At 55.7% G+C, this 23125-nt stretch overlaps 2 protein-coding genes across 6 annotated transcripts; both read right to left on the minus strand.

Annotated features, from left to right (window-relative positions):
- Positions 1-5209, minus strand: TTC9B (tetratricopeptide repeat domain 9B). The gene is made up of 3 exons (XM_053267022.1): positions 4484-5209; positions 2757-2939; positions 1-404 (listed from the first exon to the last, which is right to left on the minus strand). The coding sequence occupies exons 1-3, from the start codon at positions 4974-4976 to the stop codon at positions 322-324; spliced, it is 759 nt and encodes a 252-aa protein (XP_053122997.1). The 5' UTR covers positions 4977-5209; the 3' UTR covers positions 1-321.
- A 1915-nt stretch (positions 5210-7124) lies between these two features.
- Positions 7125-20940, minus strand: CCNP (cyclin P). Of its 5 annotated transcripts, none has more exons than XM_053267019.1 (9): positions 20747-20940; positions 20079-20150; positions 14081-14174; positions 13388-13494; positions 10472-10570; positions 8865-9020; positions 8516-8674; positions 8150-8310; positions 7125-7500 (listed from the first exon to the last, which is right to left on the minus strand). In XM_053267019.1, exons 1-9 carry the CDS (start codon positions 20798-20800, stop codon positions 7320-7322), a joined length of 1083 nt encoding a protein of 360 aa, XP_053122994.1. In that variant the 5' UTR covers positions 20801-20940; the 3' UTR covers positions 7125-7319. The 5 variants fall into 5 exon arrangements, with proteins under 5 accessions (XP_053122994.1, XP_053122995.1, XP_053122993.1 ...); XM_053267020.1 differs by having other exon boundaries at positions 8606-8674; positions 14081-14177; XM_053267018.1 differs by having other exon boundaries at positions 10472-10567; positions 14081-14177; positions 20747-20936.
- Between the last annotated feature and the right edge of the window lie 2185 nt (positions 20941-23125).

Consider the following 23125-nt stretch of genomic DNA (forward strand, 5'->3'; position numbering starts at 1 on the left):
AAGTGTTCCAGGTCTCTTTTTAAAAACAAACAGGTGACCCCAACAGTGTTTGGGCAAAGTGCTACATTATCACCCCATTCCTCAGCCCAGAGAAGTCCCAAGGGGGGCAGCCTGTCCTTGGAGAGCCCCGCTCAGGCCTATCCAGCAGTGGCATCTGCCAGGGCATGGCGGGCATCCTGCTGCTGCTGGCACTTCCTGGGATCGCAGCGGGCAGTGGGCGGGTTCTGGGTGCTGCGGACATGCCCAGGGTGTGGAAGGTCCTGCTGTCCGCCCGGGGGGGGGCAGGCAGGGAGCACTCCGGGGGGGGCAGGCCGTATCTGGCTATGCCATCACCTCCTTCTCTCGCTGGCTGCAGCGGCTGATCTTGATCTCCGTCAGCTGGATGTAGCGCAGGACGTTGGTGTCTGTAAAGAGAAGCGGGGAGGCTGCAGCAGGGGGGCATAGCCAGCTTGCCTAGGGGGCACCCCTCCTTGGGCAGGGCGCAGAAACAGTGCCAGAATACAGCTCTGCCCGTTCTCTGCTTGTATGGCCCCCTTGAGGGACTGCACAGTGGTGTGGGCAAGTAAGAGGGCATCCCCCCCAGCTCCCCAAAGGCCTGCAGACCCTGCACCCCAAAATACACAGACTTCTTTGCTGCTTGCACCGCAGCCCCCAATCCACAGCTGCTCTTACGCGCTGCTCTCCCTCTCCTCTGAGAGAGGAATGGTGGCCTTGGCATTCCTTTCCAGCTGCATCTTCAATCAATCAATCAATTTATTTCAGTCATTGACCAAAAACTTTACATTACACAATAGCCAATCGCAATTTACATAAGATGTGACAAAACCTGGCCACTACATTTGTATACTTATAATTAAAATTTGCTAATAAAAAGACTAAATAAAATTCATTTGAATGTCCTAGAAACCTCTCAAGCAAAGGAGCAATAAGATTTAAATGATCATCCTTGTAAAGTGCGCCATGTAGGATAACAGGCTCAGTAGATTCAATAACACCCAGTCCACAAGGGCAAAGGCGAGATGTCTACGGCACTCCTCTAAACCTCCCAAAAAGTACCGCTGAGGGTAGTACATTTAAACATGCTAAAGACAAGGCCTGCCTACACTTAGGGAGAGGGATGTTAATTAAATAAGTAGCCGGTTTACTACTGAAAATCTGATCTCCTAAGTACGAGCCTTTTGGAATTTTAGCTTCAGACTTAACTTCAGGCTGTAAATCAATGTCGGAAATACATTGCTTGATAACTTTCCCCATAGTATCATGTCCCAAACTGATAAGGGTGTCAAGTGAAAGCCCGTAAAATTGGGATTTTGTTTTGACAAGGCATTTCCAAGTGGAATCAAAAGGGTCAGTTAATACGAACTGGGCAAGTCTGGGTTGAAGAAAGACCAGTTTTTACCAGAACGCAAAAATGCACTTCCAATACTCCGCTTCCATCAAGCAAAGGCCCACCTCCCGCCTGATAACAACATTAGGGACAGATCTGGGAAGCTGTAATATAGTCCTAATGAATTTTGTTTGGACAGCTTCCAGAGATACAAAATTATTATAAGGGCCAAGCATCTTTTCATCTGCATCTGAAGTGTTAGAGTTTCGCCCCCATCATAGCCTGGGAACTCTCTCCCACTAGATCCTCAAACCAACGTGTGCTAGTCTGTCGCTAGTCATCCATGCAGGCTGGCCATTCGAGGGAGGTGAGTTGGTCTTGTGGCAGCATGCATGAATTGTCCCCTTTGCTAAGCAGGGACTGCTCTGGTTTGCATTTGAAGGGGAGACTACATGTGTGAGCAGTGTAAGATGTTCCCCTTAGGGGATGATGCGGCTGCTCTGGGAGGAGCACCTGCCTGCTTGCATGCAGAAGGTTCCAAGTTCCCTCCCTGGCAGCATCTCCAGCTAGGGATGGGAGAGATTCCTGCCTGCAGCCTTGGAGAAGCCGCTACCAGTCTGTGTAGGCCAGGGATTCTCAACGTTGGGTCCCCAGATGTTATTGGACTTCAACTCCCATCATCCCCAGCCCCAGTGGCCTTTGGTTGGGGATTATGGGAGCTGAAGTCCATTAACATCTGGAGACCCAGCATTGAGAATCCCTGCTGTAGGCAGTCCTGAGCTAGACGGACCAAGGGTCTGACTCGGTAGAAGGCAGCTTCCGGTATTCCCACGAACTCCCTCCATTTCTAGCTGCGGCTTTGGGGGAGTGCTGGAGAGTTGCACGGCTGAGTGCAGCACCTTGAGCTCGCCAAGCTGCTTCCGAGTCAGGGCCCTCCTTCATCCAGCCAGCTCAGCACTGTCTGCTCTGACTGGCAGTGACTTTCTAGGCTCTCAGGCAGAGAGGGGGAGGGGAGGGGGAGGGGGGGAGACCTTTCCAAGCACTGCTGCTGGAGATCCTTTTTGGGACTGGATTCTGCTGGGACCTCCTGTACACAAAGTGTGTAGAAGGAAGAAGAGCCCTGCCCCCCCCCCGATAAACAGGGGCAGAAGAAGCTCCCAAAGTCCCTCTAGGTCAGAACTGTGTCGTCCCCCCCGAGACCTCTCACAGCCCTCCCTGGAGAAGCTGCCAGGGACTGAATGGGTGTGTGTGTGGGGGGGTCCTTCTTCATGCAAAGCAGGGGCGACGCTAGGGAGATCCAGGTCCCCTCCCAGGGGCCAATCAGACAGAGAGCCCAGCCAGATGCCTCTGGGAAGCTGAGGACCCAGAAGGCATGAAAGCCAGAGGCCCCCCCCCCCGGCAGCAGCAGCAGGCCCGCCATGGCACCCACCTGTGGGCTCACGGTTCTTGGCCTCTCGCAGGTAGAGCAGGGCGTTGCCATAGTCTCCCAGGTGGTAGAAGGCGATGCCTGCCCGGTACATGGCTTTGAAGTTGCTCTTCTCCTTGGCAAGCACCTTGAGGCAGTATTCCCGCACCCGCTCGTAGTTCACCAGCTCTGACTGCAGCAGGCAGGCTAAGGGGGGGGGGGCAGTGGAGGGAAGGAGGGAAGCAGGCAGGCAGGCCTGAAGACGGGCAAGGGGAGGACCCCAGGTGCCCACCCACCCACCCACATGCCAGGCCTCCCCCTTGCCACTCTGCCTGAAGGCCCCCGCCCCCCCGCCAGACCTGGCTGACTCTTTGCCTCCCCAGTACCCCTCCGAGGAGTTGCCACTAGTCCTACCAGAAACAGCAACACACACTCTTCATCCCACCAAAGCATCGGGATGGAGCGGCACACAGAATATTGTCGGGAAGGATACGCAAGTGGCTCCTCTTCCTGGCCTTGCTTGGAGGGAAGGGGCTTTGGACACCTCCCGGCTGTTCTTCACTACCCTCAAGTGATGCAGGTAAAGAACCCAGGAGCTCACTCTCAGCTCCCCGTGGCCAGCTGGCGGGGGGGGGGAGCTCACCCACCCCCAGAATGCCCTTTCTTTGTCTTTTTGTGCCTTCCCAGCCCCCCCCCTTCTTCTTCCAGGCCCAGCACTGCAACTGTGTGGACAGACGGACAGACGGACCACACATTCCCAAGGGACAGGAAGGGAAGCCGAGATCCCAGATCTGCTGGTTTGGGATCAAAAGCTGCTTTTGTTGGGGTTCATTTGAGGTTGAGGAAATCCACAACAGCCCAGTCCCAGTGGTGGTGGTGGAGGGTGAGGACTCCCAGCTCAGTTGGTTCATCGTTTGCTTTTGCTCAGTAAATCAAGGCTGTTGCCTGTTCTGTGATTCTGCACAGAAAAATCTACCAAATACAATTCAGAATGCAGAATCCAGCCTCTTGAGATTCATTTATTTTTCATTTTTAAAAAAGGTGAGTTTAGTACCCTGCATAACTCTTTATCCCTCCTAATGAGTAGTAGGATGCAAAATAAGCAAAAGATGTGCATTTCATCTTACAGTATCACAGTGGTATTTGGAACTGGACATTTGTCACTTGCCAGAGTCACCACCACCACAAAACCAGCTGACATTTCCCCCTGAAAAATCAGATGTCAAGTTTCAAGTTCAGCACTCAAAACATGTTCAGTAGATGGAATTTTGTGGGTCATTTTTGAATATTTGCTGATTTGCTTCTCAGCTCTAACAGGCAGTGCTGCAGAAAGAAGGAGTGAAGGAAGGAGGGAGAAGGGTGTGGATGAGCAGTGGGGCCGGCGGAGGCTAGGAAGCCAGAACCCACCCAAGGGTGGAGGCCAGCACGGCAAAACAGGGGCCTTCCCGCGGGGTGGGGGCTGGGGCTGGGGCTGGGGGCGGGGTTCGGGCTCTGTCCTGCCGGTTTCCCCATCGCTTCCCGGGTGCTTCGAAGTGCTGAGGGTCCAAGCAATTCCCCCCTCTCGCCCGCCAGCCCGCCCCCGCCTCGTCCCACTGCAGCCAGACCCCAGATTTTCCTAGGGAAGGCAGGCAGAGTGAGGCCTCCCCTGCCGCTGCGTGGCTGCCGACCTCGACGCGGCCTGGGCCCAGCACCCCGTCCGCCCGTCCGCCTGCCTGCCTAGCCGGGGCAATTCTCCCCGCAGCCCCGCTTACCGGTCAGGCTGTTGTAGCACTCGATCTCGGTGCTCTCCACCAGCGCCAGCTGCTCCTCGGTGAGGCGGCGGGGCCAGCAGCCCGCTCTGCCCAGCAGGCTCTTCTCCCCGCGCGCCTCCTCGCCCCCCGCCTCCGAGGCGGCCTCCAGCCCCTTGATCTGCAGCAGAGCGCGGTGGTACTTGCCGATGGCTTCGCGGAACTTCTTCTGCTTGTAGCAGCGGCTGCCCTCCGCCTTGAACTCCACGGCCGCCTGGATCTTGGCTCCCAGCCCCAGCTCGGCGGCCCGGTGAGCGCGGTGGTCCCTCGGCGCTGCTGCTGCTGCTGCTGCGGGCGCCGGGATGGCGGCCCCGCTCCCCGCGCCAGCCTCCGAGGGGCAGCTCCTCTTGTACGGGCTCTGCTCCTCCATCTCCCGGCGCCTCACAGGCAGCGGGCCATGCCGGTGGAGGTCGAAGGCTTGTCTCCTCTGGACCAGCTGGGAGAGCGCGCTGTGCATAAAGAGAGCCAGCGGGGCGAGCGGGCGGGCGGGCCTGGCAGCGACCCGGCGCGGCTCCGGAGCGCGGAGGCTTCTTCAGCACCCTGGACAGCTCCCTAGTGCATTGTGGGAAACTCCTCCTGCATCAGCACCGCCAGTCAGCCTGACCTCGGATGGCTCGTCGTCAGGAGCCAAAGGGCAGGCGGGCGGGCGGGCGCTCCTTCTGCCTGGAAAGCGGCGGGGGCGGGTGGGGGGATGGCGCAGCCAGACGGGGGTGGGGCGGAGAGAAGCCTTGCCTCCGCCGAGGAGCCGCGGCGCACTGCAGCGTGCTTGGGGAGGGATACATCCAGAAGAGCGGCAGCGGGGTCATTGCACAAGCGCACAGCCTGCCCTTCCTGCTCCTGGGGGCCAGACGGGCCCCTACCCTGCTTTCCCTGAAAAGGGGGCTGGTTCCAACAAGCACTGAAGGAAGAGGCAACTGAGAGCATCTCCCAGAAGCCGGCTTCAGGCAGTGGCCCTGGAACACACAGGTCCAGGGCAGGGCAAGTAGTCCTTCTCCTCCACGATGGGGCCAGCATGGGCTCTGGGCACGCTTCTTTGTACAGGCCAAGGGAGTGGGCCTCAGCCTGCTGGAAAAGCTACTCTCTCTGCAGGATGGAGACCAAGGGGCCCCTGCCTTTCTCTCCAGCCAGGGCTGCAGCAAGGCTACAGTGGTTGTGGGTCATGAAGATGGGACCCACTCTCCTCCTTCACTGGTGCATGAGGGGCAGAGGGGCAAGCTGCCACCCCACCAGCAGCCACCCCTTCCCTTTCCTCAGGGGCCCAGGGTGAGTTGTCCCTTCACTGCATTGCAACCAGCCACTGCTCTGCCTTCAGTTGAGACAATGGCCAGGAGTGCTTTTTATCAGCTTTGGCTGATATGCCAGCAGCATCCATTTCTTGGGACAAACCACCTTACAGCAGTGGTGCATATGTGGGTCACATCCAGACTTGACTACTGCAATGTGCTCTATGTTGGGCTGCCTTTGTACATAGTCCAGAAACTGCAGTTGCTCTCCAGGGCCACCCACACATTGCTCCTCATTTAAAATAACTACACTGGCTACCAATTCGTTTCTGAGCAATATACAAAGTGCTGGTTGTTACCTATGAAGCCCTGGATGGATTGGGCCCAGGATATTGAAGAAAACATCTTCTTCACTATGAGCCCCATTGCCCAGTGAGATGGGGCGGGGTGTGGTTGCATCTGCCACACGGGCTCCCTTGGTGAAGAACCCAAACCGGGCCTTCTCTAGAGTAGCCCTGAGGCTCAGGAACACACACCCAACTGAAACCAGAGCCTCTGGAGGGGTGTTTTTTAAAAGTGACTTTTGAAAGGACACCTGTTTTGTCAGGCTTTTCATTTATGATGTTTTAAAGTTTTATTTATGGTAATTGGAAACTGTTTATATGATTTTTAAGTTTTGGTTTGACTGGATTGTAAGTGGCCCTGAGATTTTATATAGGATGCTATATAAATGTGATAAATAATGCTTCTTAGCATGTGCAGAGAGAACTCCACATACACAGACACACAGACACAGACACACACACACACACACACACACACCCTTCTTGCCATCCTCCTCCCTCCTCCCAGAGTGGAGTGAGGGCCAGTCCCTGCCTGAAGATGGGTGGGGAACACAACAGCAGCTTGCTGATGGCCAATAAATCTGACATGCAGAAGCTCCAAACCATGATTTCTTTCCAAAGCAAATTTGAAAATATCTTGATTGAAAAGGCAGAATGACTCAATAAACACGAATGGAGGAAGAGTTAATGCTGGAGTTTTCTGGTTCACAGCTCATTCTCTTCACCACCATGCTACCGCAGGATTTCCTTTGACAGGAGGGGCCTAGCTTGCCGCTCCATCCCCAAGGAAGCACACGGCTCTCCCAGACAAGGGAAACCCTGACAGAAGCAGCAGCAGACAACCCAGAGACACGCTGACACTTGCAGAACGGCTCCCCGCCAGCCCTACCTGGAGCTGCTGCTGCTGCCGCCGCCAGGGCTGGAACCTGGGACCTTCTGCCTGCTAAGCAGAGGCTCTGCCCCTGAGCGACAGCCCCATCCAGACAGGAGAGCCGGGAACACACTTTATCGACACAGAGGAGAACGGAACACAAGAGGGGAAGGACAACCCCCACTCACACAGTGTTTACTCGACACACTCTTTCCCAATCAGGCGACATTCTAGGGATTCAACATTTGGCCACCACTTGGAAGTTCTGCTTGCCAGAGTGGGCTCCCATTAGCTCGTCTCAGAGGTCCTTCTCAGAAAGATACTCCCATCATGAAATGGGGTGTGTGGGGCACTCCCTCTCTTCAAAGGGCAGGACTCTGCAGACAGCGGCTCAGGTAGTCGGAGGCAGCTATGGCTGGGCTGGTGCTGATACAGAGCTTCTGAGGCCTGGAGTATTTGCAGAAGATGGCCCGCAGGCTGGAGCTGGCTCCCTGCAACGCGGCCTTCGCCATGGGAGGGTGCACCCTCAACAGCTCAGACTCACTGCAAACGAGAGAGGAGGGGGAGTCGAGGTCCGGTTTTGCCTCCTCCAAATGGGCCCCAGCTCCTCCAGCTGGCCAGCAGCTCTGTGGGAAAGGAGGTCCAGCCACTCCACATCCCAGGCAGGACTGCAAACCAGTATCCTCAGCATCAGCTCTGAAAGCCTGACACCAGAGGAGGCCAGCTTGATTCCCAAGGGGGGCCAAGGCGGAAGGAACAGGAGCTTGTCCGCACCGAGGCAAAACACCAGCAAAGGACACTCCAGTTCCGTCCCAAAGGCCCACATGATGGCCAGACTAGTCCAGGGGCCCACACACACACACACACACACACACACACACACACACACAGCTGTGAGATGCAAGGCCAGAAGCTGGGAGAGTGCAAGGGAGGGGAGGGCGGAGGGCCTTGAGGAGAAGCTGCAAGCGGGGAGGGGCGCAGAGCTGCTGCCAGCCAGTGCAGACTGTTCTGAGCTAGGTGGAGCAAGGGTCTGACTCAGTGGAAGGCAGCCGCTTCCTGTCTGCACATGGCCGGATGATGCTCCCAACGGGAAGCCAGAAACTCAAACCCACCAGAATCAAAACAGCTCAGCAGCCCATTGGGAAGATGCAGCCCCATCCCGAAGCCTCCGGCCTAGAGTCCGGCTGCCTACCTGTATAAGTGGAGCTTGGGGGAGCCCTCCTGGGGCGCCTGCCAGCCCAGGACCCGCTGAGCCAGCCACAGGGCGGCGAGAGCAAGCTGGGCAGGCTCAAAGCACAGGCAGTCCACCTCCATCCAAGAAAGCTCCAGGAAATACATGGCCAGGTGTCGGACCTGAGGGGGCAACAAAGGGGAGCCCGGAGTCTGGCCCAGCCGCCCCCACCGCAGGCACCAAGACCCGCCATGACGCCCCTCCCCTGACCATGCCTCTGGGCATGCGAAGAGTGCCCTGCCCCTACACACCCACAATTCAGGAGCAGGGTGGCAGCAGAGGGCGCGGCTGGGCGGCAGGCTGGAGCCCCCCCCCGCCCCACCTCACCTCCGCGGGGCAGCGGCCCACTTCTGCCAGCAGGCGCAGCAGGTGGAGTGGGCTGGGATAGTGCAGCTCGAACTGCAGGCGGGCCAGGACCTTGCGCTCCATACGCAGCAGCTCCCGCCGGGCAAAGGAGTCCTCCGTCAAGAAGCACAGCTGGGCCGGCTGGAGGCAAGAAGGGCAAGTGGGGGGGGGCTGTTGCCAAGGAGCCCTCCCCCCATGGCGGCGGCACTGGGCCTCCCCGGGGAGGCTCCCCACTGCTCTTCAGCCCCCCAGCCTGGCTGGGACCACACCCTCTCTTGCAGGGGGGGGACACATAGCCCTGGCCTCCCTCTGCCTGCCAGCCCCCACTCACGTCGGGGAAGGTGCTCTCCTCCACTTTGCAGGCCAGGAAGAGGCAGGCGATGCCCAGCAGCTGCAGCCTGGAGACCTGCACCTTGCCGGCTTTCAGGTAGGCATTCATGAGGTAGACCGTCAGGTGCAGCGTGTCATCTGCCAGGTTCAGGTACTCCTGGAGGGGAGGCAAGGGCAGGACCCCTCCAGCCGCCTGGCTGCCGGCAGCACAGAGGGAGGGGGGGCTGTTCCAGCTGTGCTGCACGCAGGCATTCGAGACAGCCCTGTGGAACCGGGACGGGGAGGGCTCCATCGGCTCCGGCATCCCGCTGCCTTCCAGGGAAGCCAACAGGCAGGGCATGAAGCCCAGAGGCTCTCCTGTGCTGCTGCCCAAGAGCAGCTGGTAGTCAGAGGTAGACTGTCTCAGAGCATGGAGGCTCAGGGTGAGGGATCAGGCCTGGCCTCCTCCGTGGGCTGAAAGCCATGTAAGCTTCTGGTTGTCAACACACCTTGCGGCTTGGGAACGTCAGGCATGAGTCAAGGAGGCCTCCGCCCGCCTGCCCATCAGTCTCCCTGGGCGACCTCTTGCTCCAGCATTGGGGGGGGGGCAGCAGGGGACCCACACATGCGGCTCTTACGCCTCCAGCACACGAGTCTGCCTCCCAAGCAGCCGTTTGCCCTCATGAGCCAGGGAGGCCCCAAGGAGGGACAGCTGCCTCTGCTTCCCAGCAACAGATTGGACGGCTCCTCTCCCATCTCATCCTGCCTAGTCTCATGCTACTTGCAGGCTGGCTATTTGTCAGGTAAAGCTGCGCCGTTAACTCAGCAGTGCAGCTCTCGGGCGGGGTGAGAGGACAGGGCACCTGAGCTGCTGCTGGGAAACCTGGGCAGCTGCACCTCTTTGGGTGCCCCCCCACTGCCCCCTTTAGTTGCCTTTTCCCTGCTAGGGAAGGTGCTCCCTCCTGCTCACCCCCAATCAATTGGGTTGCCTTTTTCTGTGTTTCCCCCCACTCCACGCCTTTTCCAAAATGGAGCAAAAGCATTTAACTGTGCAACTCTACCTGATGAATGCCCAGCCTGCAGGCTGTGTGGGAGAGATAAAGCCACCCAGGCGGCTTCCAGGAAGCAGAGGCAGCTGCACCCTCCCCCACCGGGCTCATTAGGCCAAGCTGCTGCTGCCCCACAGAATCCATCCCGAGTTGTCTGTGTGCAGCGAAGAAGAAAGAAGACTAGGTGGGCAACAGATTCCCTAAAGGTAAAGTGGGCTGTCAAGTCGATTTCGACTCCTGGCGCCCACAGAAAAGCCCTGTGGTTGTCTTGGGTAGATACAGGAGGGGCTGGCCATGGCCTCCTCCTGCGCAGTCTGAGAGGATGAGGCCTTTCAGCTCCTTCCTAGATCGCTGCTGCCCAATATGGGTCTACCAGCGGGGATTCGAACCAGCAACCTCTGGCTTGCTAGTCAAGCATTTCCCCACGGAGCCGCTTGAGCTGACAGCCGATTCCCTCGAAGCATCAGAAGCTCACTCCTTGCTGCCCCCCCCGGGGCCTGGCTGCGAGTGAGCAGGGATGCCGCGCCCTCTCACTCTGCCCCCCCTTGCAGGGGGAGGGGGGCCTCTCTCGGGTACTCACGTGCACTTGCACCAGCCAGTCCAGGGTGAGGGCGCGCATTTCAGCCGTCACGGAGCGCGGCAGCTCCGGCCCTCGGAATGTGTACCGCGGCTGCTTCTGCTGGGGGCGGGAGGAAGGGGGGCAGGCGTGACTGAGGTGGCCCCCTTGCTCCCCTTCTCCGGCCACTGGGACCGCGCAGCATTCGCCGGCTTGAGGTGGCCCAGAGGCAGCTCCAGGGGGACCGGCGGAGTCTCCCTCTGCAGGCCGGAGTCTGGACCAAGCCGAGCCCCAAACTGGCCCGGGAGCAGAAGGCGGCCCCACCCCAGCAGCCAGTCCACGCAGCAGGCTGGCCACCCTCTGCCAGTGGAGGCGGCTGGGGCCAGCTGGGCTAGCGCTGGCCGGGCCTCTGGAGTGGCTTCCCCAGAAGAGGGGGCTCGGGAGGCCGAGAGGAGGGCGGGCGGAGGGGCGGGAGGCTGGCTCTGCCCAAGGGTAAGAGGCACCACACCTCCTCCGTAGGACCAGGCCTACCAAGCCACAGTGGGCAGGTCAACCAATGGCTACTAGTCTGGTGGCTCCGGGCCACTTCCAGCCTCACTCAGAGGCCGGGTGATGCCTCTAGATGCCCGTTGCAGGGGAGTCAGAGCGAGAGAGAGGAGATGCCCTCCCCGGGATGGGCCTCCTTGGGCCTGATCCAGCAGGGCTCTTCTCTTCCAAGGAGCGTTGCCCTTCTGGGGGGGCAGCCGGCTAGCAAAGATCCCGCAGCCACAGAACAGCCGGGCCCCCAAGTACTGACTGGGCCAGACTGGAGACTTGGGGCCACAGGAGAGCGGTCAGGGCAGCAGCGCCTCCGGCCGGCTGCAGACCAGCCTCTGGGCCCCCCTGCCAGGCACCCTGCCCAGCCGCCTCTTCCGGGGAGGCTCATGCCTCAGTGGGCGCCACTGGGGAGGAGAGCAGGGAGCCGGGCCGGGGGCTGGGGGGGGGGGCGGTGGGATTAGGGCGGACCAGACGGACCCTTGGCGAGCAACGTTAACTCTCTCCTTGAGGCTCCTGGCTGGAAAGCCATTCACATTATTCAGGGAGTTAATGCTTGCTTGTTCTGTCAGTGGGATCTCATCTGTGTACAGCACCACCCACCACCCACCACCCACCACCCACCACCCAGCCACCAGCCACGACCAGGAGTAAATGCATCGGGGGCAGCTGGGAGGTTGCAGGTGGTCTGGCCGGGCACTGGGGGTGGGGAGGGGAGCCCAGTCACCAGTGCTCTGGGAGGCAGGCGTGGTGGTCTCTCAACCGCTGCTTGTTAGGGAGCCGGAGGTGGAGCCCCCATGCCTGGGAATCGTAGCTGTGGGGCAGCGACAGAAGGGAGGCTTCTTGCACATGGGCCTCTTGGGAGCATGCAGCAGTTGGCCACGGCTGGGCTCCTTGGGCCTGTGACCTAGCAGGGCGGCTCTTGTGGTCAGAGGTGCACCTAGGTAATCCTGGAGCCTGGATCGAAAGGCCTTTGGACTCCCTGCCCCCGGCATGTTGTTAAGCGTCATTCCCCCTACACTAGGACAGCTCAACTTCAACCCTGACACACACACACACCCCGACACCGTGACACACACAGCATTTTTAACAGGTGGGCTCTTGAGGGCACAAGCAGCTACTGAACTCACAAGAATGTAAGAATAGCAAACAGGTATATGTACGCAAATCGGCATGAGCAGAAACCTTTCAAGACGCAACTTAACATATTCTCACCCCACATATTTCTTTCCCCACCCTTGTCTCTAGAGAGGATTTGGGGGCCCCCAAGGGGGTGGACCTTGGCCCGGAAGTCGGGGGTAAGAGGACCTCTACTTGTGGAGTAGGCCGGGCAAGAGGAGTAGGCTGGGCAAGAGCAGCCTGGCTGGATCAGGCCCCAGGCCCCTCTCCTCCAGCACCCTGGAGAAGCCCCACAACCAGGAGATGGAGGCCACCTGCACGTGGACCTGTGTGTGTCTGTGGGGTGCCGGTGAGGGGCTGAGTGGGGCTGTCCGGCCACCTGCAGCAGGCCCTGCTCCACCGGCACCTCACTGATTGTGCTGAGCAGCGCAGTCACAGCGACGTCTGCAGCAGGCTGGCCGGCATGCCAAGAGGCAGAAGCCCGTACAGAGAGCCCCGCTGGCTCAGACCAGCATGCAGCTCGGCCGGCGTCCTGTCCCCCCCCCCCAAGAACGAGCCAGAAGCCCCTGAAGGTCCCCAAGCGGGACGAGGCAGCCAAAGCTCTCCCTAGCGGCTGCTCCTGAAGCTGGAGTTCCATCCAGCCATTCCAACAAGGCACCAACGGAAATAATCACAGTCTGAAGGAGGAGGCTTCGTCTTTAACCATCACAACTAACAGCCACCAATGGCCGTTCATTTTTTTTATGTGCTTCCTTTGAAGAGCCACATGACAGTCGCATCCCTCACAATCTTCTGTTCTAATGAACATTGCAGGGAACACTTCCTTTTGTCCTGAACTTACTTCTGATCATTTTAATTGGGACAATAGTGTCCCCCACCCCCGCCTATTGATGTTTATGATTCTCTTAAGCCTCTGTTATGTCTCCTCTTTGTGCCCAGAGAGAAGAACTCAACAGTCTTCTAACTCACACAAAGAACTTCCATCAACTGCCTTTCCAGACTCTTGGTTATGCAAAGTAGCTTGGATCACCAGCAGAACCTGGAACACACCACAGTTATCCATGGGGAGTACCAACTACCCCAAATCCCAGTCTCAGTAATCAATGTTTTTTTAAAAAATCTCAAAGTCTGGGGAAAGGTTCTTGCACCCACAAGACCAGCAGAAGCAGTCTACGGCTCACTCACAGAGACCTCTCTAGGGAGGACATTCCAAAGCGGATTTCCAGAGGGAGGCCCAAGAAGATGCAAGGCTCAGCTCAAGAGACACGCCCCCCCCCCCCCACTCACCATCATGCTGCTGAAAATGTCATAGGCATATTCCTGCTCCAGACCCATGTCCATCCGCAGCAGGGCTTGGGACAGCTCCTTCACCAGGGACTCCGAGACAGGCATTGCTGAGGCACGAAAGAGAAGAGGATCGCCACAGTTTGGGTGGCAGGGCTCACTCACTCGAGCGAGCTGCAGAGCTGAGGCCGGGCAGCCAGCTAGCCGGGAAGTGGCACTCCCAAGAAGAGGGTCTTGGGAATGCACTCCTCCCCCCCCCCCGGACGGTCTGCCTGGCACTCGCTCTAGCAGAGCACGATGGCATTTCCTGGGCCTTTTCAGATCTTGGCTTTATGCTGTTGCTGTTTTATCTGGCTGGGTCTTGTTGCTAATATTTGGTTGCTCTTACATTCTGGGAGCAGAAATACTGGCGGGCTGGGTAAATCCTCCAGCGGGGGTGGACGATTTTCTCCGGAGACCATAACAGTTCTTTCCCTGGCTGTTGTGGACATGTGAGTGAGGGGCAATATTTAAATTCTCAGTATTTTGGGGAGCGGGTGGGTGGGTGGAGACAGAACTGCTCTCCTTGTGTCTCCCAGACAGAAGCAGGCGGCCCACCTGCCTGCCCTGCCTCCTTCGCTCCGCCTTTTCTTCAGGCTTCTGACCCTCCTCTGAATCCACCCTGCAAACCCCTGCAGAGGTCCAGGCGCCCCTCACCTCTCTGCACAGGGGGCTCTGCTGGGGTTCTGGGACAGATGGCTCCTGGCTTCTCAGACCCGGCTTCTTTTTCATGGCTGCTGCCCTGGACCTTCTTCTGGAAAACAGATTGCGGGGGGGGGGATTTTGGCAGCAGGAGCCTTCAAACAGCCTCTCCACCCCCCCCCATGCTCCATTTCCCCCCATCCACGTGCAGAGTGAGTTTCCTTCCGGACAGCAGCAGCAAGGCAGGATGCGCCCCCAGGCTCACCCAGAGTGGGCCCGTTCCAGTGAATAGCTCAGTCTCTTAGCTGCTACACAGCTGTGTACTGCGATTTAAACATATTTAATTGTTCAAAGTAACTTTTAAAAGCAGCTCTTGAAAGCTATATTTCAAAAGATTGCTGTCACAGGGACTCTCTAGAAGTAAGTCTCACATTTCATTTGCTTTATCTTGATCCGATATTTTGAATTAATCTCTGTCTAGGAATCCTGCAGAGGGTATGATATTCATGCACTTGGTCTAAGTTTTTGTTACGTTTATTCCTCAAATACAACCTACATAAAATAAGGGACCAACATTATGATAGTTGCAGAGCTCACACTTAGCATGCTGAAGAACTCTTAAATTCTGCAAGAGCTTATTTTCCTTTTAGGGCATTTCCCCCTTAAAAAGCACAGACCACTCCAGTCCCTGTTGCCTAATGGAACTGTGCTTTGTGAGTTGGAAAGGCAGAAAGCCACCTTATTAGGCACAACTACAGTCAGTGCGTGTGCGTGTAAAATAATGAGGTTGATCATATAAGTGATGAATTCAACTGATGACCATGGACAATACAGAGTTAAGGAAGGGAGGAGCGAGCAACTATGTTATAGGGCGAACACCTACACTCTATCGGGCAACTTCCCTGCCAAGTGTCCCTACAGGGAAGGAGGGAGAAGTCTCGGGGCAAACACCACTGCGCTTTCACTGAAACGTACACCCCACCTCTGGGAAGATCAGCACACATTCCACTTCCCCTCCGTTCGGGAGGAGCCTCGTCCTCCTCAGAGGATCATCCTCTCCCTCCACAATGCCTGGGCAGGTCTCTGGCCTCAACAGAGACTGGAATGCCAAAGTTGGAAAAGGTAAGGAGGAAAATACAGTCGGACTGTATGGCCTAGGAAACAGAAATGAAGCAGGAGAACGACTTATTCGTTTCTGCCAAGCCAATGATCTCCTCATCGCTAACACATTCTTCAAACAACCAAAGCAGCGCCTATACACATGACATCACCAGATGGAGTACCCAGAAATTGATTGCATTATTGGTGCAAGGAGTTTACTGAAAATCTGTACAGCAGGGACAACAACATCTGAGATACTCTAGAAGATATTCCCTACTTGCAAGAACCTCTAGTACAGGAAGGTGAAGTTAGATTAGCACTCTGGTCACTACCAAGTCAGAAGGTCACAGGAATTGATGGAGTAGCTACAGAAATATGGCAGACAACAGAAGAATAATCAGTCAAGGCTCTAACCAAACTATGCCAGCAAATTTGGGGAATGACACAATGGCTAACAGATTGGAAGAGGTCAGTCTACATACCCATACCAAAGAAAGGAGACTTCAACAGATTGTACAAACCATCTCACAATATCCTTAATTTCACATGCTAGCAAAATAATGCTCACTGCAGATTAGAGCCCTACGTGGAAAGGGAAATGCCGGATGTTCAAGCTGGTTGCAGATAAGGCTGAGGAGCAAGAGACATAATTGCCGATGCACACTGGATGACTGAGAAAGCCAAAGACACCAAAATTAAGTCAACATGTGCTTTATTGACTACAGAAAAGCCTTCAATTGCGTTGACCATGTCAAGTTGTGGAATACTCTTAGGAAAATGGGCATCCCAGAACATCTAATTGTTCTAATGAGAAACCTATACACAGGACAGAAAGCCACAGTCCAGACAGAACATGGTGGAACAGACTGGTTCCAGATCACCAAAGGAATAAGACAAGGCTGTATACTTTCTCCTTATTCATTCAACTTATATGCTGAACACATACTGAGAGAAGCTGGATTGGAAGAAGATGAATGTGGTTTTAAAGTTGGAGGAAGAAACATCAACAACCTGCACTATGCTGATGACACCACTCTGATAGCTGAGAATATGGATGATCTGCAAGATCTAGAAATGGAAGTCAAGGAGCACTGTGAAAAAATGGGACGACGACAACAGGTACAGCAACCAGCCTCAGAATTGACAAGGAAGACATTGAAGTGGTGGGTAGCTTCCGCCTTTTAGGATCAACCATGAACCGTAAAGGATCCAGCAGTCAAGAAATACGTTGCAGACTAGCACTTGGTAGGGTTGCAATGAAGGCCTCGGGAAGGATATTTAGATGCCGTGACGTGTCTATACCTACAAAGATTAGAATCGTTCGGACCATGGGTTTCCCCGTGATGTTGCGAAAGCTGGACTTTGAAGAAGCAAGATAGAAAAAGCATTGACACTTTTGAACTTTGGTGCTGGAGAAGACTTTTGAGGATAAAATTTTCCGTTTTTAGCTTTTAAATTAACTTTTAATTTGAACCTAATAATGATTGTGGTTTCTAATCTGACTTTTAACCTGTTTGTTTAATTTGGTTAAGTTTATTATTTTTATTGTATCTTGTATCTATTTTATTGTTGTGAGCCGCCCTGAGCAGTAGTGCACTGGAGGGACGGAGTGTAAATATTTTAAATAAATCATAAATAAATACCATGGACAGCCAGGAAAACAAACCAATGGATCATAGAACAAATCAGAATTTTTACTCGAGGCACAAATGACCAGGCTCAAACTCTCATATTCTGAACACATGATGCGAAGACCCAGCTCCCTTGAGAAGTCCATAATGCTGGGAAAAGTGGAAGGAGAGAGAAGGGCGGCGGCCAGCAGCAAGGTGGATGGACTCAGTTACGATAGCAATGAATGCACCACTGAGAGACCTGAAAGGCCAAGTTGAAGACAGATCATCCTGGAGAGAATCTATCTATGGTGTTGCTAAGAGTTGACACCGACATGATGACAATCAATCAATCAATCAATCAATCAATCAATATGAAGCTTCCTCGTACCAAGTCAGACCATAATGATGAGCTCCTGCCTTGAGCCAAATCCTGTACTGTGCTTGGTAGGTAGCCCTTCTCCAGGATCTCAAGCAGAAACAAGTCTTGAGGAAGATTAATCACCGTCTGACTCCAGCCCGGCTACCTGGGCTGAGAATCCAGTAGTGGAGATGTTGAGAAGGAATCTAGCCCTTTCTGCTTGCAAAGCAGGGGCTCTATCACATAAGCGTTCCTTGAACACAGAAAACTGCCTTACACTGAGTCAGGGGACAGTATTGCCTACTCTGACTGGCAGCAGCTCTCCAACTCATGCCCATAATTAGTGAGCACATGGCAACCCAGAATCAGAAAGAAAACAGCAGCAGCAAAAGCAAAAAAATAAACAATGCAGAAACAACAGTATATGGATATGCAGGTAGCATTTTGTATACACTCAATCATCTATTCCCCACTGAATTTAGATTTGAATTTACCAACGGCAACATATGAAAAAAGAACATAGCAGTTCTGGAAATTCCACTATTTAATAAACTAAGGCTGCAACTATGCCCATTCAATATGATTTATTTCTGCGTGCACATGTGCAGGATTGGGCTTCCAACTGGCAAGACTGCTATATCATTCCTTTTTGCAGGAATCTTTCAGCTCTGCCTTGAGAGGGGCTTGCAAATGCAAAATGGGACAATACATGCCAGCAAAAAGACCCACTCATCAACCAAAAAAAGCTCCCATTTTCTCAATAGTGAAAGCATGCAGCAATCTGCATCAATGAGCAATCAATGAATGAATTCTACAGTGATAACACTTTTTTTTCTGCTGCCTGAGCGGAAGGCTGTAACATGATCTGCATTTCTTGCTTTCTAGGAAAATGTTCAGCCAAGCAGAAGCACTGAAAACAGCTAGGGTTGGGGGAGGGAAAATAATTTTTGTGGGGGGTGTCCAGTACAACCCATGCCCACTCCTGGCTTAGGGGCCCAGCACAGGAATAAAGTTGCTGAAATCAAGTTAGGGAAGATGCACTGTTGAACGTCTGCCTGCCATGCCACTGTTGAACCCGTGTCTGCATCACTGGACATCTACTGGATCTGAGAACACCCAAAGGTTTCCTGGTCCTCCTCTCTGGAGTCACCAAGGGGGCTTCCTGCACATGGTGCTCCGTCCACAGTGGCTGGGGGGCCTCTTGGATTGCTGATGAATTAACTTCCATTCCCAAACCTTATCTTATAAAGAAGCCCTTGTACTATGGCATTGATATTCCTAGAACTCTCCTTATTGTAAATAGATTGTAAATGCTGATTTTAAAATGCTTGCAAATGTGTTAAGAGAAGAGCCAGCAAGGTCAAAAGTTGATGGCTTTTGCTCAAGCAAGATTCACTCAAAGATGACACAATGTACGGAATTAATCTTGGCGGGAAAGGGAGTTTTGATTTAATTGGTTGCATTTTACAAAACGGAGGAAAATTAAGTTGTATGGTTGGGTTGTTTAAAAAATGGTTAGAGAAAAAGTGTAGACAGACAGACAGGAGGCTGCTTTAGCAGAGAGGAAGAGTCTGAAGAGTGACGAAGTTGAGTTTTGGAAGTCAGCAGTGAGAGTTCAGTTTTGGAACTCGGAGAGTCCTGGAAGAAGTCCGAAGAAGTGTGCAGTTGGAGATCAGAAGTCAAAGCCGAAGGAGCTGAGGCCAGTCAAGGCTGAGGAGTGGCTAATCAATGCTGTGGCTGTAGCAAGAGCTGAAGCCACAGAAGAACCCCAATGGGAGTGATTGATGGGGTTGATGGACTGAACCTCAGGCTTAGGTTGTGACCAGGACAAGAGAAGGGACCAGGCAGCCGGAGTTGCTAAAGGACTCTCAGTTAGGGCTCAGCGAGTGACAGGATAGTGAGTGTATTTTGGGCCACATTTTGTTTAGTTCACTCCTTATGCTCTTTTGGTTAATGGTTTTTAATGCAAAACTTGTGAAGCAACTTTTGATTTAAAACTGAACTATTTGCAAAGTAAAATTACTTGTTTATCTTTAAAAGAAAAATTGTAGCTTCTGTTCACCCCCCCCCCCCGCCATGCCTCAATGGCTACTAGTCTGGTGACTGTGGGCCACCTCCAGCCTCAGAGACGCAATGCCTTCAATACCAGTTGCATGGGAGCAACCTCAGCAGGAGAGGGGGCATGCACAGACCTCTTGCCTGTGGGCTTCCCGGAGGCATCTGGTGGGCCACTGTGGGAAAAAGGATGCTGGACTAAATGGGCCTTCTTGGGCCTGATCCAGCAGGGCTGTTCTTATGCCTATAGGCTTTACCACTCTACCAAACCAAAGTTTGTTTTTGCAACAGAAGTTCGCAAGGCTATCATAGTAGCCTCGAGCAAAGTTTCTTAACCTTGGGCCCCCAGATGTTGTTGGACTACAACTCCCAGAATCCTCAGCCATAAAGGCCATGTCTAGGGATTCTGGGAGTTGTAGTCCAACAACATCTGGGGCCCCAAGGTTAAGAAACCCTGGCCTAGAGCGCAAAAACCTACTTGGTGGCAGTGATTAAACTGGTAATTGTCAGGGGAGATGCACATCTCATGTTATCAGCAGAGTGGCTCCTTCACATATGGTGGCAAAGTAGTGGGACAGGCGGCTATTCCTCCACAGACTTACTTTGCCCCCAAATTCCCCTCTGCAATGCCTCTAAGTTCTCATTCAAGTCTGGAAGATCCCTGGAAGCAATTTGAAAGAAAGCCTCTGAGCATGAGCAAAGTGCTCCCCCCCCCCAGCTGTGATTAGGTACAGTTTTGCATGCCATATCAGACAGGGTACAAGCATGCCATCGCCCAACTCAGGGTGTGGCTTCAGCAGGCTCCAGGGCCTCCTACGGCATGGCCGTGGCTACCACCAACCGCACGGCCCTCTGCCAGCCCCACCGCACCCAGCCCGGAGCTCACCTTCCTGGCTCTTGTATCGCTGCCCAGTCCCTCGTTGTTCTTGCTCTTCAGTGGCTCCCTTTTCTCACCCGCCTGCAGTCGAGACGGGGCGGCACCAGAAAAAACAGGGAGGGCACAGATGGGGCGAAGTGAAGGAACCCAAGGGACCTTCCCTCCAACTCAGCCCTTTGCTTTGGAGGCACTGCACAGCTTTCCAACAGGTAGAGGGTGGGTGCCACGGCGGCAGCAAGGGGCACAGGTGCGTTGGGTCAGGCCAGGGCAGCGGGTTGGGACGCCCCCCTTCCCCTCCCTGAGCGCGAGCCAAGCCAGGGAGGCACCTGCCCCCCCCCACCCCCCGCTTTCAGTGCCGGGCTCGGTCGGGGTTGTACAAGGCAGCGATAAGGAGGCACTCCTGAGCACGTGCAGAGCAGAAATCTCCCCGCTCCCACACCCTAGGCTGGCAGGGGGGCAGCCCGCCCCGCCGGACGGTCAGTGGGTCGCAGCTGCTGCCGGCAGCAACAGGCAGAGCTCGCCCCACGCACGCCCCCCCGTCGGGCTCTCCAGGGTGGGTAACCCGGGGGAGGGAGAGACGGCCCAGCTCCGCTCCGGAGGAGAGCGCAGGACCCTCCCCAGTCCTGCCCGCGAGCAGGGCCCAGCCGCCGCCGCCCTCCCCGCGCGCGACCCCCTACCCTCTCCAAGGGGGCTGGCCGGGCCCCGCCGTGCTTCCCCGGCCCGCTCCACATGGCTCCGAGCGGTGGGGGAGCGCAGCAGCCTGCTGGGCCGAGGTGGGGCTGCGGCCGGCTTGGCTAATGAGGCTCGTTAGCGACAGGCGCAGCTGCCTCTGCTTCCTGGCTGGAACGAGCCGCGCGCCCTGCAGGCTCAGGCGGGCAGACGTCAGGTAGAGCTCTGCAGTGGAAGACGTGAGTGACTCGCGTTAAGGGCGAGCTGCTACTGCCCACGAGCAAACACCACTCACTTTGGGGGGGGGAGCGGCGGTTGGAAGCAAGAAGGGCTCAGCCGCCACCTGGGCCTTTGCTATTGCGAGGACTGGCGATGAGGGGCTGCTGACGCCAGACTCTGCTGGCAGCCCCCCCCCTCAGGTTTCTTCCTCCCCCGGCCCGAACGGGCCAAGCAGCTGGCCGCCAGCCCGGGCACTGGGGCAAGCCCGGAGGCCCACCAGCCTCTTCCCAACACTGTCCACACCTCTTCCGTGAAGCCCCCAAGCAGGGCATGAGCAGCCCCCTCCCCGGGCCATGCACGTTTGCAGGTGCTGAGAAAAGCCACCCCCGCCGCTGCTGCTGCTGCTGCGCTGCCTGTGGGAAGCAGCCCAGTTGCGGGGATCGGGCCCTCCCGGCCCGCCACGGCTGGGCTTCCTCGTGCTTCCAGAAGGATGGGGGGGCGCTGTCACGGGACGGTCAGCCCAAAGCCGCCTTCAAGCTGCATCCCCGAACTTTCCTCCCTTGTAAAAACCGCTTCGTCCTGGCCTGTGTGAATCGGTGAACCTCCGCCGGTCTTCCTGGAAATGTACTCGAGTACCCAAAATGCAAGCGGGGCCCCCGCTGGGCCAGAAATCTGCTGCTACGGAGGTGGGGGTCGATACTAACCCTTTGAAATAAGCGTGGAGCAGCCCTCAGATGCTGCCAGGATGTTTGCCTGCCTCCAAGGGGAGGCTGCAATTCCCACCTGGGTGTCTCTCTCTGTGCTGGACGCGAAGTTTGCGAACCTCTTCCCTAGCAAGGAAACAGCCCGCTTGTGTGAACAGTCGAGTTCGGTGGGGTGGTAGTCAGTCATGGTGTTGCGCTTGTGCCCTTTGTGTGAGTTGAGCTTCCTTGGCGGAGACCAGGCTGCAGGGCTCCCAGGAGCGTGCAGAGTTCTCCGGGATGCCAGCTTGTATTTGCCAAACTGCCGCTTCAGACCGAAGATCTACTGAGCCTCCTGCCCAACGCCAGACAGGCCGAAAGGTCCCTCCTTGCCTGTGCTTTTTAGCCAGTAAATCTACTTAAACTAGATTTGAATTGAATGGTTTTAGATTATTATTATTATTAATTCAATTTCCCAAAAATGGCTCAGGGCGGTTTACACAGAGAAATACTAAATAAGGTAAGATGGATCCCTGTCCCTGAAGGGCTCACAGCCTAGAAAGAAACATGAGGGACACCAGCAACAGTCACTGGAGGGATGCTGTGCTGGGGACGGAGAAGGCCAGTTACTCTCCCCCTGCTCAATACAGAGAATCACCACGTTGAAAGGTGCCTCTTTGCCCAGTTAGATGATCTGGGTCTGGCTCGCTTTGTGCCTACATGTGCTTTAAAGCGGTTTCAAGGCATTCTGGCTGCATTTCAAGTTACAGGGAAGTCTTTAAAGTTAGTTTTGCCTCCTCGGAGACCATTTTAAAATGAACTGGGGCAGATCCAGGCCAGGAAACCCCCTCCGGGTTTGCCACAAGCCTGCAAAGATGCTGGGGAGAAGACCCCGCCTGCTGCCCCTTCCCTTCTCTGCCCTCCAAAGCAGAGCCTTTCTCTCCCCAGCCCCAGCAGAGGCGGACTGAATCAGGCTTGGAAACAGCCAAGAGTCGTGGGGGTGTGTGTGTGTGTGTGAGGAAGCTCCCCTCCAGCCAAGCCGTCTTCCTCCCGGGCCACTGAGGGGCCACCAGCGAGCCTCACCAGCTTGCAGGATGTAGGCAGGGGCAAGTTTGCAATGCCAGGGTGTCGCATGCCAAGAAATGCCAACTTGCTTTCAGCCGCGTAGAACGCCCCGAGTGGGATCGCGCTTCCTTGGGCACAGGGAGTGCTGTGACCCCCGGCTCAGGCCGAGGGGAAGAGACCCTTCTGCCTGGCCCAGGGCTGCCCCCCTCCAGCCCTAGAGAGGAGGCAGTGAGCAACAGGCAGCTTCCTGCGCAGGGGCAGTGCCTCCCTGGCGAGCTCCCTCCACTGGGCAATGGGTCCTGTGCCGGGCTTGCCTCGCCTCAGGCGGACAGTGGCGTGAACTGGACCCTGGTGAGGAGCCGAGGAGGAAGTGGGGCTGGCTGCAGAGGGGCCCCTGGACCGCTCCGGCCTCGGGGCCTGGCC

The sequence above is a fragment of the Hemicordylus capensis genome, chromosome 7 (assembly GCF_027244095.1).
Source record: "Hemicordylus capensis ecotype Gifberg chromosome 7, rHemCap1.1.pri, whole genome shotgun sequence".
NCBI classification, from domain to species: domain Eukaryota; kingdom Metazoa; phylum Chordata; class Lepidosauria; order Squamata; family Cordylidae; genus Hemicordylus; species Hemicordylus capensis.

Excerpts from the sequence above, each read along its gene's own strand:
- TTC9B (XM_053267022.1), bottom strand. The coding sequence starts at position 4,976 with ATGCACAGCGCGCTCTCCCAGCTGGTCCAGAGGAGACAAGCCTTCGAC. Across the intron at positions 2,940-4,483 it reads GTGCTACAACAGCCTGACCG|CCTGCCTGCTGCAGTCAGAG; the intron begins GTAAGCGGGGCT and ends CCCCCCCCTTAG. Across the intron at positions 405-2,756 it reads CAAGAACCGTGAGCCCACAG|ACACCAACGTCCTGCGCTAC; the intron begins GTGGGTGCCATG and ends TTCTCTTTACAG.
- CCNP (XM_053267017.1), bottom strand. The coding sequence starts at position 20,800 with ATGTGGAGCGGGCCGGGGAAGCACGGCGGGGCCCGGCCAGCCCCCTTG. Across the intron at positions 9,021-10,471 it reads ACTGGCTGGTGCAAGTGCAC|GAGTACCTGAACCTGGCAGA; the intron begins GTGAGTACCCGA and ends CCTCCCCTCCAG. Across the intron at positions 8,675-8,864 it reads AGGAGAGCACCTTCCCCGAC|CCGGCCCAGCTGTGCTTCTT; the intron begins GTGAGTGGGGGC and ends TCTTGCCTCCAG.